The 15,188-nt window shown below is 41.5% G+C and overlaps 1 protein-coding gene across 2 annotated transcripts in view; it reads right to left on the bottom strand.

Moving 5' to 3' along the window:
- fig4a (FIG4 phosphoinositide 5-phosphatase a) overlaps nt 1-15,188 on the bottom strand; it is a 54,844-nt gene that overhangs the window by 12,044 nt on the left and 27,612 nt on the right. For both annotated transcript variants that reach the window (XM_046873837.1, XM_046873836.1), the window contains exons 16-21: nt 14,231-14,397; nt 7,274-7,412; nt 4,481-4,539; nt 3,971-4,118; nt 3,782-3,865; nt 1,384-1,579 (exon numbers count right to left, since the gene is read on the bottom strand). In XM_046873837.1, coding sequence (XP_046729793.1) covers nt 1,384-1,579; nt 3,782-3,865; nt 3,971-4,118; nt 4,481-4,539; nt 7,274-7,412; nt 14,231-14,397 — 793 coding nt within the window. The remainder of the gene's footprint in view (nt 1-1,383; nt 1,580-3,781; nt 3,866-3,970; nt 4,119-4,480; nt 4,540-7,273; nt 7,413-14,230; nt 14,398-15,188) is intronic.

The raw sequence follows: 15,188 nt of genomic DNA, 5'->3' as shown, positions 1-15,188 counted from the left end.
AAATGATCTTTTATACAATTTTATAACCTGTTTATCTCTTTATCTCATTTAGGTGCACATCTACAGTACTAAAATACAGTAGAACATTTCCTGAAACTAAGCTCCCTTATGAGTCGGAGATCATGCCAGGAGCTGTATCGCGTGCAGTAATTGCGATCGTAATGAAAGGCCGAGAGGGCGGTAGAGTGGGTTCAGCTACACCGCGGAGAATCGAATGAATGTGTCATCAATTGTACGAACAAAGCCCCCGAGTCCGACCAATTTAACGAAGACCCTCACATGCAGAAACGCTGACGGAAAACAAAAACACAAAGGCCAGGCACGTGCCCACACGCTCGTCTCACACGAACCCGTCCACAAATCGCTCCGATTTCTGTGACACGAGACGGCATGAGAGGGAGAAGCAGAAATATCGTTAATTGGAATTTGATAAATAAGATAAATAATTAAAAATCTCGCTCGTTCTCCTTTACTCCACTTCGCTCTGTCGTTCCGTGCAAACGAATATACAGCCAGACAACCTTGTTGGTATGGCAACATGACAAAAACCCGCTTGAGTCACCCGTGTGGGATGCGGGCTCGCATGGAGAAAGCGAGAAAGAAAAACACGGGGAGAAAAAGAAGTGTGTGTGCGCGCACGATGGTAATATTGCTAATCGAAAAAAAGCGATCCGTCGAGCATTCGTTTCACTGATGTGTTAAATTCAGCATTCATGCATAAAGCCATACTACGTTTAATGAAGTGTTAACAAATCGAAGTGGGTTTTTTTTTCCCTGGCGATTTATCTTCACAGAGCACGTACATATTCGCCTGGATTAGCTTCTTGGTGAAATGACGGGAAACGTGCCGAGCTGAAAAGCAAAACGTTTTTTTAAGCAACATTCAGATTCCTGCTTGTGTCTGACATGAGGAATTGTGTTCTGGAGATCATTTTTCCCGCACAATATTATTTAAGGACAGGCTGTGCCTTGTTGACGTCTGGTTTAAAACCTGGGTGTGGGGGTTGGGGGGGATTTCTGACCAGATCCTACTGTGTGAAACTGATGTGTGAAAATACGGTACAAATCATATGAATAAAATAAGAAGATACAGCATGCAGGAGTATAATAGCGCCATTGTTAGAGCAACCCTATTTTCAGGAGAAGTTAAAGGGCGTATATTATAGCGATCTATCGAATGGCCTTGATCTGACGAAAGATTGGTATCTGAAATTCCCCACGCACTGAGCCTGAGAGGATACCGAGAGAACGCAGGAGGTGGAAGTGAAAAGGCTTCCATGGAAACAGAGATGTGGTCGAGAGAGAGAGAAACCGGGGTTCGCCGACACTCTCCGCGGAGGCGTGGAGGATGTAGTCGGCGGTAAACGTAGGGAAAGCCGATACCTCTTGAGCGTGGACGCTGTCTCTGGACTCGGCGAGTTTGATGGGCGTGTAGCGATGCGAAGCGGTGGTCTCGTCCTCGCGATCTTCCTCGGAGTCATCCTCGGAGCTGCTGGAGATCTGCTCTTCGCTCGGAGGAGGAGGAGCGCTCGCTGCTGTCTTGCGCTGCAGCACAGCCTCCTCCTTGCTGGACTTGTTACTGCGAGAAAGTTGGAAGGTTGGAATGAAACATTATACAGCGCCCCTGGAGCACAAAGGGCCTTGCTCAGGGGACCGATAGGGAGGCTTTGGGATACTAAACCGTTGACCTTTTGATCAGTAACCCACTAAACTACCACTTCCCATAAACATACGCAATACATCAGACCAATATTTGACTAGCAGTGCTAGGGGTCAATCTGGCAGGGATAATCTGACATTCTGCCCCACTTAGTGCATGAGTCAGTGAGGCAAAGACCATGTGCTACTGTTTCCCACCTGAAAAACAACAGCCGGGTTAAATATTCACACACTTCAAAACATGAGTAAAACACCTTGCATGTGCATGTGTGTGTGTGCGTGTGCGTGTAATATTGTTTTCTTCATTTTCCTGGTAATGAAGGTCACCAACTGTGTTTTCTGCGCATGTATTTTGCCTGACACATGAAGTGGGTTGGCATGAGTTCTAAATGACACCGGCAGGTGTTACGAGACCGTCAAAACAAAACCGGTAAGCTCTCGAGTCAGCATGTGCGTCGTTTGCCTCGAACGGAGTCGCTAACATGACTAGCATGTTGACATGGCTTTGTTGATCCCTGAGGGGAAATTTGATCCTTTGGCTTTATTTAATCAAGGGATCATATGCCACACAGGACGGGTGACACAATGCCAGACACCAGGGCTTTAGTACAGTATTGAAATAACATTCATGACAAAGGTTTATAAATCTATAAGGATTATTAAAATATAAACACTCTCTCAGGTACTCGTGGCATCATAACGATTGGTAGAACGCTGAATAGCTTGCTGTGGTGTGATTTGTGCTGGTAAACATTTCTACCGAAACACATCACATTTGTACATGATGTCTGAACACGTCTTGTTCAGACCCGGAAAAGTCTTGCCATTTCCTGTTTCAGAAGCCAAAAAAAGTACATATTTATTTCAAACAAAATAGGTGCTATCTGTCTGTCTGCCTGTCTGTCATTTCAGTCCCTAATGAATCTCTCTCTCTCTCTCTCTCTCTCTCTCTCTCTCCCCATCTGTCAATCCATCCATCCATCTCACTAAAATTTTAGTCCCAAATAAATACCTGTCTGTCTGTCCAAATCTAATTTCAGTCCCTAATAAATAATACATCCATCCATCCATCCATCCATCCATCCATCCCAATATAATTTCAGTCCCTAAAAATGATCTCTATCTCTCTATCTGTCTGTCTGTCTGTCTGTCTGTCTGTCTGTCTGTCTGTCTGACTGACTGACTGACTGTCTGTCTGTCTGTCAGTCAGTCAGTCATTTCGGTCCCTAATAAATATCCATCCATCCATCCATCCATCCATCCATCCATCCATCCCTAATTTCAGTCCCTTAAAAAGATCTCTATCTCTCTGTCTCTCTGTCTGTCTGTCTGTCTGTAATTTCAGTCCCTAATAAATATCCATCCATCCATCCACCCATCCATCCCTAATTTCAGTCCCTTAAAAAGATCTGTCTGTCTGTCTGTCTGTCTCTAATAAATATCCATCCATCCAACATTTCAGTCCCTGAAAAAGATCTCTATCTATCTCTCTATCTCTCTCTCCCTCTATCTATCTATCTATCTATCTATCTATCTATCTATCTATCTATCTATCTATCTATCTATCTATCTATCTATCTATCTATCTATCTATCTATATCTCTATATCTATGTCTGTAATTTCAGTCTTTAACAAATCATAAAAGACTCTGAAGAAAAGGAATTAAACTCTGATTGGACTGGACATCATATAATGGGATTATAAATTGTTACCTTCCACAGATACATGCGTTATTTTCTGTATGGATCCTATTCCTGAGTTTACGTTCTCATGACATCTCAGGCAGTTTTTCTATGAGGATGTCTATTTTTAAAAGCAATAGTGGAATATATACACTCGATATGGACAAAGCTGGGAAAGTCTGGAAAAGTCAGGTGTCCCAATACTTTTGTCCATGTTGTGCCATTTAATTTTTATGCTGTTTTTTTTGTTTGTTTTTATCAAACCAATGGAAACTTCCAAAATTGTTCAGAACCCCCAAGCACTTTCGAACCAGGTTCTTTTTTTCCCAAACATACAAAAGCAGTCAGAAGAAGCAACACCTGGAGCTCCAGATATCCAATGAGGTGTGAACACTAAAATAAATTTTAATGTCATTTTGAAAGTAAAGTATCTGCTCACCCCAGCACCGATTTGCCGGTCTCTTCTGGTTTCCGCACAGTGAAGGGGCTCGGGTCCAGGCCAACACTCTTAGGCATAAACTCCCTAAAACAAAGCAAATTAAAAAGGTTTGCTACACGTTCGATGGGATTTGTGCTTTAATCGGCTTTTCACGGGAATTTAAATCCAGCACGTGTATACTGAACTGACCTTGCCGAGTTGGTCATGGCAATACAGAAAGTATCGTCGAAAGCGGTAAGTTCATAAGGTTTGAAGAACTCCGTGTACATGTCTGTGCTCTCGTCGTACTGATTAACTCGCTTTACCACCACCTTCTTCTTGTTCTTCTCACAGGGGACTGAAGAAATTTCATAGAAGAATCATTACATTAGTATATGATGCAATACAATACACAGTATACAATTTGCACATGCTAATGATGCTTTCTCTCTCTATATGGATGGATGAATGGATGGATGGATGGATGGATGGATGGATGTTAGAAATTTTAATTACCGGTAGATGGATGAATACAGATAGATAGAAATTAGATCGAGGTGAATGCATGGATGGATATTAGAAATTTAAATTACAGATCGATAGATCGACAGACAGACAGACAGACAGACAGACAGACAGACAAACAGACATACAGACAGACAGGTGAATCAAATGAGCAACTATAACAAAATGTGATTACTATAATAAAAAATCTAATACCTTCATCATAAGGTACTGGAAGGTACGACAGCAAACCATCTGCCCACCAGAAAGTATAACTGTATAGAAAAAAACAGAGAAACAATCAAAACATGTGAGTCATTCACAGCCTTCATCATTTGAAGGAGAATTATTTTCAAATTGCAACACAGCCCATTATGCTCCAGCAGTTAAGACCTCATGAGCCACCTGTAGATCTTTAATACAACATCTGTGACTTGGAGCAATATAAACCCTTCACTTATTGCAGTGCTAGTGAGCCCTGTTTAACACATCGCTCCAAATTATACCCTAGATATTGAATTTATATATATATATCTGATGACTGTGAAAAGCATAGCACAGAAACCAGATGATTTTCATCCTCATTAAAGAAGCCGCCATGCCCTGTGGATTAGAGGATTTGGTGGAGCTGAAGAGAGCAGCTGAGAGCAGCTGAAAAGGGAAGTTGAGGAAAGCTGGGGGTAGTAGAGGGAAGCTGAGGGTAGTTGAGGGAAGCTGAGGGTAGATGAGGGAAGCTGAGGGTAGTTGAGGGAAGCTGAGAGTAGTAGAGGGAAACTGAGGGAAGCTGAGGGTAGCTGAGGGTAGCTGAGGGAAGCTGGAGGGTGGTTCAGTGGTTAAAATGTTGGACTATTGATCAGAAGGTTGTGAGTTTAAATCCCACCCCCACCAAACTGCAACTGCTGGGCCCTTGAGCAAGGCCTTTACCCTCAACTGCTTGGTTATATAAATGAGATAATTGTCGATCTGGATAACAGTGCCTGCAAAATGACATAAATGTAAATGAAGAGACCACACCCACTTTTGGAGAAACCATTGTTCAAATTTGCAGTGACCCTTTCATCTAAGAGAACAAATAGTTCAAAGCCGTGTCTGGAAAAATACCTACACCATTTTTTTCCTTAAATTTGTCAACCTCTATAGAAGCCTCTAGATCTGCTGTTTTAAATAATAAAAAAAGACATTTTATTCAATGGACCCGAATTTGCAATAATCATGTCAGCACATAAAATGTTACATAAGTATGGTAAATTCCTACATTTCCATTTTCAGTCTTAGTAAAAGCCGACCTACATATTTGAGAGTTCTTCGAGAATCAATAAATTCTTTGTTCGCCGAGGCTCCATTGAGCGAGCTCTTAAACAAAGTGGACTCGGCAGCCTAAGCACATCCTATGGTTTGGAGAAACAAAAATGGGTCAGAGTGTTAAGCCCTGGCAACCTGCGACTTTTCTATACTGCTGAATAACCAAGTCCTAGATGATAAATTCAAAATGGAATCAGCAAAAACTGAAAGGTGGTCATTCTGTTGTCCATAGATTGTATGTTTGTGCTCACTGAGTAGGAGCCATGGCATCCTTTCACCACTTGTCAATCACAACAACCAATCAGAGCTTGTGTATGTAAAAGAAGGCAAACAGCGTTTTTGTGCACGTTTTATGCCTCGTGGACACAAGTGTGCGGACACCTGACCATCTGCATTTTGAGCATCGGATACCACAGCTAGTCGTTCTTTGCTGTTCTAATAACCCTCTAATCTTCTTAGCCGATAGAAATCACTGGGTATTAAAGTGTAGTTTTTGAGATTTTTGCTCGTTCAGCATTTGAAAATTAAGGTTCTAGAGGTAGCAAAGGGGCCTGGGGTGCGGTTCCAATTCATCCAAAAGGTGTTCAATAGGGTTCCACTACAAAACATCATATCTTTATGTTGGCTTTGTGCTCAGGCGCATTGTCATGCCGGAATGAGTTTGGGTCTCCTAGTTCAAGTGAAGGGGAAATTTCATGCTACAAACTCCAGTGACATGGTATACATCAGCGGTCCCCAACCTTTTCTGCGCCCCGGACCGGATTAACATCAGACAATATTTTCACGGACCGGCCTTAAAGGTGTTGCGGATAAATGCAACAAAATAAAATGATACGACCATAAAACTGGTCTTTTCTAAATATAATAATCGTGAATCCACTGTGTTGTTTTTTGTTCATTTTGCTCGCTTGGGGGTTTCAATTTAGCGGTAATGTATTATGAGTTAGCGGCCCGAGCAGCCCCTTTAAGAGAAAGAGGATGGTAGTAAGACGTGTGACCGAGGCATCATGACATGCATCAAGAGTGAGTCATAAACAGATGTGGCGGAGAGAATCCGGTAATTTTCCAAAATAAAACAGTTCAGAATCAGATAATAAATAAAAAGGAAATAATCGAAGTTATGTATTCTTTCTGTGCGCCCCAGTACCAATTGGCCCACGGACCAGCGCCGGTCTGCGGCCCGGGGGTTGGGTACCACTGGTATACAGGACAACTGTGTGCTAAATGTGCCACATGTGACTGAATAAAAGCCGGTGTCCTGATCATTTTGACTTGCATATCATACAAGTCCTACACACACGTCACTCCAGAACAATCATAAATATAAAAATCGGTCCCTTATGGTAAGTCAATGAGTTAGATGGGCTATAATTCTGGAACACAGCCCTCATGAGTGGTTACAACTTGAAGAGTGTTGGAAAAAAATAAAGCCTGTAATAGAAAGAGATCCAACACATCATCAAGTGTTATTTCTCAAAGGGGCATCTGTGTTTAAAAAAAAAAAAAACACAAATACAAATGAAAAAATTATATCTTTTTATACAATGCAGCGTCAAACTGTAATTACGGTGCATGGGGGCAGACAACTGAGCAAATGGAAATTGATGGAACAAACCCTCTTTCACCAAAGTTTGCACCTTGAGTCAAGGAAAAATAAAGACTCCAAAGGGGTGCCAAAATATTCGTACTGGACATTATCTCACACACCTGCGTCTTTCTTGTGGCAAAGCCATTGTGTTGCTCTGGTGGAGGTAAAAGTCGGTAGGCAGTTCCCACAGGTGCGGTTTGGACTCTGAAGGCTGGTACACCTGCAGAAAAAGGTTGATGGCGTCCTGTCTGTCGGCATCTTGGAGACAAAAAAGCATGTGTGTTAGTGTTTGGGCGGTGTGGGGGAAAAGGGTAATGAGAAAAACATAGACATGTTAATGAAAGATTGAAAAATAAGACATTTCTTATCCAAGATTGGAAGGGGGTATGTGCAGCAAGTCATACGGATCACAGTTCATCATTCTAGACGACTCGTGTGCATTCTTGCCTTGCGTTTTTTTTTTCCAGCTCCATGCAGTGCTAACGGCTCCAGGACGTAATTAATACTTAAATAAGGATGCATGACGGCAAATAATTTCCTTGTTTCGAGTCTCGCCCACTCTTCATAGCTCAAATCCCCCAAGGCAACAGCAGAATCTTGTATATTTAATAAAAAGGAGATAACCATCAATGCTAAATAAACACGTGTGTGCGAGCACAGCCTTAGCCATGAACATGCACGCTAACTCAGGCACCGACGCTGGTCGAACGGATGCTGGTCCCTGACGCAAATGAGCAGACGTGTGGTTTCTGTCCATACATGATATATGACATGGGGGCGAGGATGAAACGTGCAAGGTGGAAGGTACTCTGACTGAGCACAAACACAAACCTAGCAAAGCAACATTCATTTAAATCTTCTACCACTAGATTGGTACACGAGCTCGTTCAAGTCAAACACATAACCAGTTGATCTTGTGCTGCTCGTTGAATAAGATCAATTAGTATTCCACCTGAATGGTTCAGTATGTACAAGACAATCACCATCCTAACAAACAAAGCCCTCAAACAGGGAGGTCTTGAACTTAGCACAGTGCTATTAGTTTTAATTGCAACAATCTATTTTGGACCTGAAGCACTTTTTGAACCTCGACTTTTTTAATTTGTTCGATCCAGACCCACATATAAAAGAAATGACAGGTACGGGGACTTTTCAATATCTAGCCGCCTAAAGCAGAAAGGTACAATTTTGGGGCATGGACAATACTTATGATGCGGTCTATGGTCAATTTCTTATGATGCAGCCTGATACTACAATCATTCAATTTGATCTTTTCCCCTCATTAATCTAAACTCAGTACGCCATAAAGTGAAAACAGAATTCAAGAAATGTCTATAAATTGATGAAAATAAAAAACCTGAAATATCACATGAGTATTCAGACCCTTTGCAACAACACAACACTAAATTTAAGCTCAGGTGCCTCCTATTCCTCTTGATCATTGCAGAGATGTTTCTACACCTTGACTGGAGTCTACCTGTGGTAAAATAAATGGATTAGACATGATTTGGAAAGGCACACACATTAGTGCAAAAGGCAAGCCATGAGGTCAAAGGAACCGCCTGCAAAGCTCAGAGACAGGATTGTTTCAAAGAGCACAGTGGCCTCCAGAGCTGGTCGCCCCGCCAAACGAAGAAATCCGCGGAGAAGGGCCTTAGTAAGAGAGGTGACCAATAACCTAATGGTCACTCTGATTGAGCTCTTTAGATCCTGTGTGGAGATGGGACCAGAAGGACAACCATCACTGCAGATCTCCACTGATCTAGGCTTTTAATTTAGAGTGGCTAGACGGAAGCCTCTCCTTATTGCAAAACAAATAGAAGCCCAAGAATCTGATGGTCACTCTGATTGAGCTTTGCAGATCCTGTGTGGAGATGGGACCAGAAGGACAACCATCACTGCAGATCTCCACTGATCTAGGCTTTTAATTTAGAGTGGTTAGACGGAAGCCTCTCCTTATTGCAAAACAAATAGAAGCCCGCTTGGAGTTTGTAAAAAATAAAACAGAAGCACATAAAGGACTCTTAGACTGAGAAACAAGATTCACTGGTCTGATGAAACCAACTTTGACATTTTTTGGCCTTAATTCTAAACATTATGTCTGAAGAAAACCAGTCACCATCTCCACAGTGAAGCATGGTGGTGGCAGAATCATGCAGCGGGGATGTTTTTCTGCAGGAACTGAGAGACTGGTCAGGGTTCAGGCAAAGCTGAAGTACAGAGATATCCTCAATAAAAACACCTTAAAAATGATAACAAAAGACCTGAAAATGGCTGTCCAGAGGTCCAGGTGTGCAAAGTTTCTTGTGTCATACCTAAAAAGACTTGAGGCTGTAATTGCTGCCAAAGGTGCTTCAACTAAATACTGACTAAAGTCTCTGAATACTTGTGTACGTGTGATATTTCAGTTTTTTCTTTAACTTACAAGGATTTCTAGAAATCTGTTTCACTGTCATAATGGAGTACTGAGTAGATTTGCAGGATATTAAAAATAGGCAGGACATTGCTAGAGTGCAGTAATGAAACTAAGGTCTAGCTGGCCATGTCGATTTCGGAATTCAGTATAACCTGGAAGGATCTTCACAAAGAAGTCTATTGTAGATAGTGAGCCCAGTACATTCATTTCCATGATGAGCTGTTTGCTGTGAATCATGCAAAGTGTGTTGTGATGCATGGCGTCCAACTGAGAGGATGATAACCAATGTCTGAAGCGTCTGGAGTCCCATTAACCACTAAGGGGAGGTGGTAGCTTAGTGGTATTGGGCATTAGGATTTGTGAGTTTAAATCCCAGCCACACCACGCTGCTGAGCAAGGACGTTAACCCCATAGCTGCTTAGCTGTATGAGATAAATGCGAGGGCGTCTGCCAAATGCTATAAATGTAAATGTCCAGAAAGCAGAGGAGTACAACCTCGGTTTGTCACATGCCAGGGTATACGTGTAGCTTATAGGAAAACTCGTAGAACTTGATTTTTGCCAACACTAATAGCATCTAATAGCATTAGGGACAGGAAAACTGGTACTATGCATAGTGTGAACCATTCCTGTGGTTGCAGGATAGGAATGTATTAAAAGTCTTTTTGACTTTGTAGGGTTTACCAAGAAATCTTGCCACAAGCTTAAACAACAGACCAAAAACTTCCGATCAAAATGTCCATTATGTGTGGCACTGGCCAATGGGGAAAGTTTTTAACTGCAAATACTCAATGAAGCAACCCAAGCCCTTCATGGGAGTGTTCCAGAGGGATTTTTACTAGTGGTGGTAATGGGGACACTATTTAGGATTTAGCACATGGGATGGACCAGGGGTATAAGGGCCTGAGGGCAAGACTCTGCTTTCCTACTGGTTCATCAAGATGAGGTGTAACCTTTATGGGCATTTAAACAGGAAATTGTGTTGTGACACCTATAGGCCATTAATAGACATTGCTGGGACTTGAGTTATATGTTCTGTTGTGCCAATTTCAACTCTTGGAGTACCATAGTGACTAAATACTTGTAGGAAAAGCTAACTTTAGCCAGCTGAGCATGACCCGCTAATACAAATATAGTGATCATTTAGCAGACTACACCACATTTGACAAGTCACAACCTGCTGGTTGGCTAGATACAAGGAGAAACTGAGCAGTATGTGGTTTGGCATTGGTATAAAAAAAAAAAAAAAAACAACCATGCTATCAGAAGACACTCCTGTGACTGCTAAACAGCTATCTGACATGAAATCACCCTTACTCCAAGGAAATAACATTGAGGAAATGGCCTTGTGGGTGGATAATGGGAAAGTCAACCCTAAAGCTAAAGGATACAATGATGTTCTACATTCCAGTCACTGAAACAGATCAGATAGGAGGAGGATTGTGGAGGACAAAATAGATACCAAGACGATAGTTCCATGCGGTGTGGATGTTGTCTGATGTACATGGGGATAGAAGAAAAAAAATATTGCTGTATAGCGGAAATGTTTTCTGCAGATACTGTAATTTGGGTCAGCTACTGCTACGTAATTTTGTACTCATTTCAAAAGGACCCTGGATGTGAAATCTGCACAGTGCTGACATAATTCTGTCTGAATAAGCAGACAAGAAAATAGGGAAGCTTATATTCCACACTCCTGAGGAGTGTGAAGGGGAAATGGGAAGAATTAGCAATCAAGCACAGGTTCAGAGTAAAGTAATGAAAGGAAAGGAAAATGGGTGAAGATGCTCCGGTTACAATGACAGAAGACAGACCGCTTAGTCTGGGGGAGGGGGGTGTTGTTTTCAACGACGGACGGGACATTTGGTGTCCAGGAAATAGCACAGTACCTTTAAAGCTAAATAAGTATTCTATGTACCGAGTAGGCACAGGTTTCACAAAGCAGATACAGTAAGCGCCTCACATTGTCGTTAAAAACACAAGATGCTCCGGTCATCATGGAAGGATCGAACTGGCTTTCGCCAATCTCGGGGTGTGCCTCAAGGGCTCAAAGTAATCCGTAAACCTTTTCTCCTTGCTTGTAATGACTATTTTTGTGTTTCTTTAAAAGTTCTTTTTATTCCACGATGGCTGCCAAAGGAAAATAAATCTATTTGGTCTCAGATACACTCACAAGGTCATTTACAAGACGGACATTTCAAGATAAGCTGAACATTGTGAGGAAAAAGTTGGCCAAAACAGTTCCAAACATGGATGGTAAGCTTTGTCCAAAACCATTTCTTCTTTATTTTCCTGTAGAATTTGAAGAAACACACAATTTGCCTTAATTTAAAATCCCCAGGGAAATATGCACAGAAAACCTGGGGTCATTTTATGAGGTTAATATCGATGCTTCTGCTAGGTCCCCTGGTGGTCTAGTGGTTAGGATGCGGCGCTCTCACTGCTGCGGCCCGGGTTCGATTCCCGGTCAGGGAACCGACCCCAGCCATTAGAGTTGCACAAGCCTTAGTGCCGGTCCCAAGCCCGGATAAATGGGGAGGGTTGCGTTCGGAAGGGCATCCAGCGTAAAAACGTGCCAAATCAGACATGCGGATGGTCCGCTGTGGCGACCCCTAATGGGAGAAGCCGAAAGAAAGAAAGAAAGAAAGAAAGAAAGAAAGAAAGAAAGAAATATCGATGCTTCTGGTAGAGTCTGCGGGGGTGCAGCTGTGGCTGCAGTGAAAGGGGACTTGTTGAATTGTGATCATTGGATTTCTTGGGTTTCTGTATAACACTGATGGTTTCTATAGCCGTGGTGTCATAATGATTGCATTAAGAGGTGGATTGAGTCAGGTAAAACCCCACTGAAGGACTTAAGATGCTGGAGGGGGGGGCAAAGCTTTTAAGTAGGGTCAGTGTATATCTGCCACCTCAAAACACCTCCGCAAATCATTCGTTATTGGTTTCTCTTCCCCTTTTTTTTTTGCTATAGCGCACTCCAATGTCTTCACTATTATGACTTAACTCTGTAATTGTTAATAACAAAGGGGGAAAAAAAAAAAAATCAGTAATCATACTAATGCTTGGAGAAATATTAATAAACAAGAATTTGCTGCTCCCAGAGACCATTTCTCCTAATGTTTCATTAGAAACCGGTTTTATATTCATAGCCTGCATACGCTTTCAAAGCAAAGAGATAATATAATAGTCGTCACTAATCGGGACTTGAAGCGATTATAAAAAAAAAAAAAAAAAAAAAAAAAAAAAAGACTTCTGTATGTGGTTTTTTTGCTCTCCTCTAATTAGAAAGGGTCGAGAGTCAGTGACGCCCAGTTGAAACCCACTAAAACTATTAGAACTTATTAATTATGATTACTCCACGCCCAGCGCTGTGGAATTCTGCACTGCCGAAACGGGGGAAATGAGATTTTGCACGAAGCCGCGTTGTCTCCGCGGACGAGCCGGAAGCCTGCTATGACGAATTGTTGCTTGGCGAGAGAGCTCTTATTACTTTCTTGATTGGGCTGAAGGGCAAAGCTGTATTTTAATATGGGGTTTCAAGGAGTGCCAAAGAGCTCTGTAACCATGGAGAACAGACATGGGTTTGTTCCCATGGGAAACAAGAATGGCACATAATAACCAGAAGAGGCCTTATTAAAGAGGGGGCAGCCACATTAGGCAGAATGTTACTCCCGAACAATTGAGTAGGTCTAATAAAACTGGTACAATTAGACCACCATCTGAATGTTACCGTCGATTAAAATTCAGTTTCAGTCGTTATGTTTAGAAAAGGTCAATGATTTCACAGAAATGGACAGTAAAAAGGAAAAAAAATAAATAACAGTACATTATTAGCTCTTATTAGTGGTAAGCCATCAGAGTCAGCAAGGTCTTCAAAATCACTGACTTCCAGTTGTCCATGAAGTTGTTTACTTTATAGCTTGCTGCTGCAAGAAGTGTCTGTAAACATTGGATTTTCTATCCAATCAAACTTTAGCCGTCACATTATGTGTTGCGGGGGTCAACGGTATCTGCTCTAAGGCCTACAGAAATCAACAGTAATAGCATTCTTTCACTTTTATAAATGTCTACTTGTTAAAAAAATGGTTAAAAGGGGCGGAGCTTCAAAGTAGGACCGGGGTATATTTGCTATCTCAAAACAAATTATTCGGTATTCTTATGATGATTGGCTCATCTCCTATTTTTTCACTTGTGCACTCGGATGTCACATTGCAGAGCTCCCACTCAGAATGCTTATAAAGTTGACTGGATTTTTTATTGTAAAAGTGTTCTTTCTGCTCGTATCAGTTCAGTGTGTCAGCAGTACAGTCTCGCTTTCAAGCCGTAACACTATTCTCATAACGGCCCATTATTTTACACAAGACGAAAACTGTATCGCTGCCTTCATGCCTAGTTTTATTAGCTCATATATTGCAAAGCAGCCCGGATGAATAATATATTCTATTATGAAAAAGCAATCAGAGTCTGTGGCGATCAGCTGATTACTTATGGTATATGTAAAACTCCAACACACCTCTGGTTCAGTGATAAATTCCGATACCTTTTATATGATAACCAGTGAGTGCCTGACAATTAAAACTATCTATTATAAGTGCGAACGTGATTTGCAACACATCCGTACGCGATTGGCTTTAATGTACGAATAGTTGAAAGGTCGGTACCTGAGAAAGCGTTGCTGTAGTAACGAGACAGGGTCTGCATGATGTCTTTGGAATGCTGGGTCCATGGCGCAATCTTGCGGTAGGTCTTGACTCTGTGGACTAGCTGCGAACCTCCGTACTGCAGCGACAGCGTGTCCCCGTGATCTTCATACAGCTCCTCAAACAACCTGCTCAGCGAATTTAAAACGAATTTTATTTTTATTGAACTATATACACTTAGACAGTTCATTTTATTTTCGAAAACTATTATGAATTACGATAAAAATCTGTCTAAATAATAATACATGAAGATGTCTTTAAACTGTAGTTGATACAGGAGCTTAGGACTGTGTGGTTGGAACTATGATAAATAGATATTCACACAGATGATGATGATGATGATGATGATGATGATGGGCTCTCTTTTACAACTGGTTCCTTTTCGAGACCTCATTAGAGTTTAATTTAAAGGGACTCATTCAGGATATTAAAATGTATATTCTAAATCTATTTATTTCTATAAAGCTGCTTGTGGTGCATGTTTACAATACAAATCTAAATGAATTTTATTAATAAACAAATGATATTAATATATTTAAATATATATATTTATTTAAATTATAATATATATTTCCGGACTATAAGCCGCTACTTTTTTCCCACGCTTTGAACCCCGTGGCTTAAACAATGAAGCGGCTAATTTATGGATTTTTTCATGGATTTTTCCCGGTTTCACAAACTTCAAGCCAATAACCTAAACCCCATAACATCAGACCAATGAAATTGCAGAACGGGTTCAGGTGAACCAATGAAACTCTTTATATTAAATCAGATGCGCTCCCACTGAATCGGGCCGCACCACATCATAAATATGGATGATGTTCCTCTGACGTTTGACCTGCCGCTCACTCGGACTGTCTACAGGAAATGCGAATCATTCGTCACACTGAAAACAACCGGGCATGAAAACACACTTCAC

Source organism: Silurus meridionalis, chromosome 18 (genome assembly GCF_014805685.1).
Source record: "Silurus meridionalis isolate SWU-2019-XX chromosome 18, ASM1480568v1, whole genome shotgun sequence".
Classification (NCBI taxonomy): domain Eukaryota; kingdom Metazoa; phylum Chordata; class Actinopteri; order Siluriformes; family Siluridae; genus Silurus; species Silurus meridionalis.
Note: the sequence above shows the minus strand (reverse complement) of the source record. Positions and strands in the feature narration are given on the sequence as shown.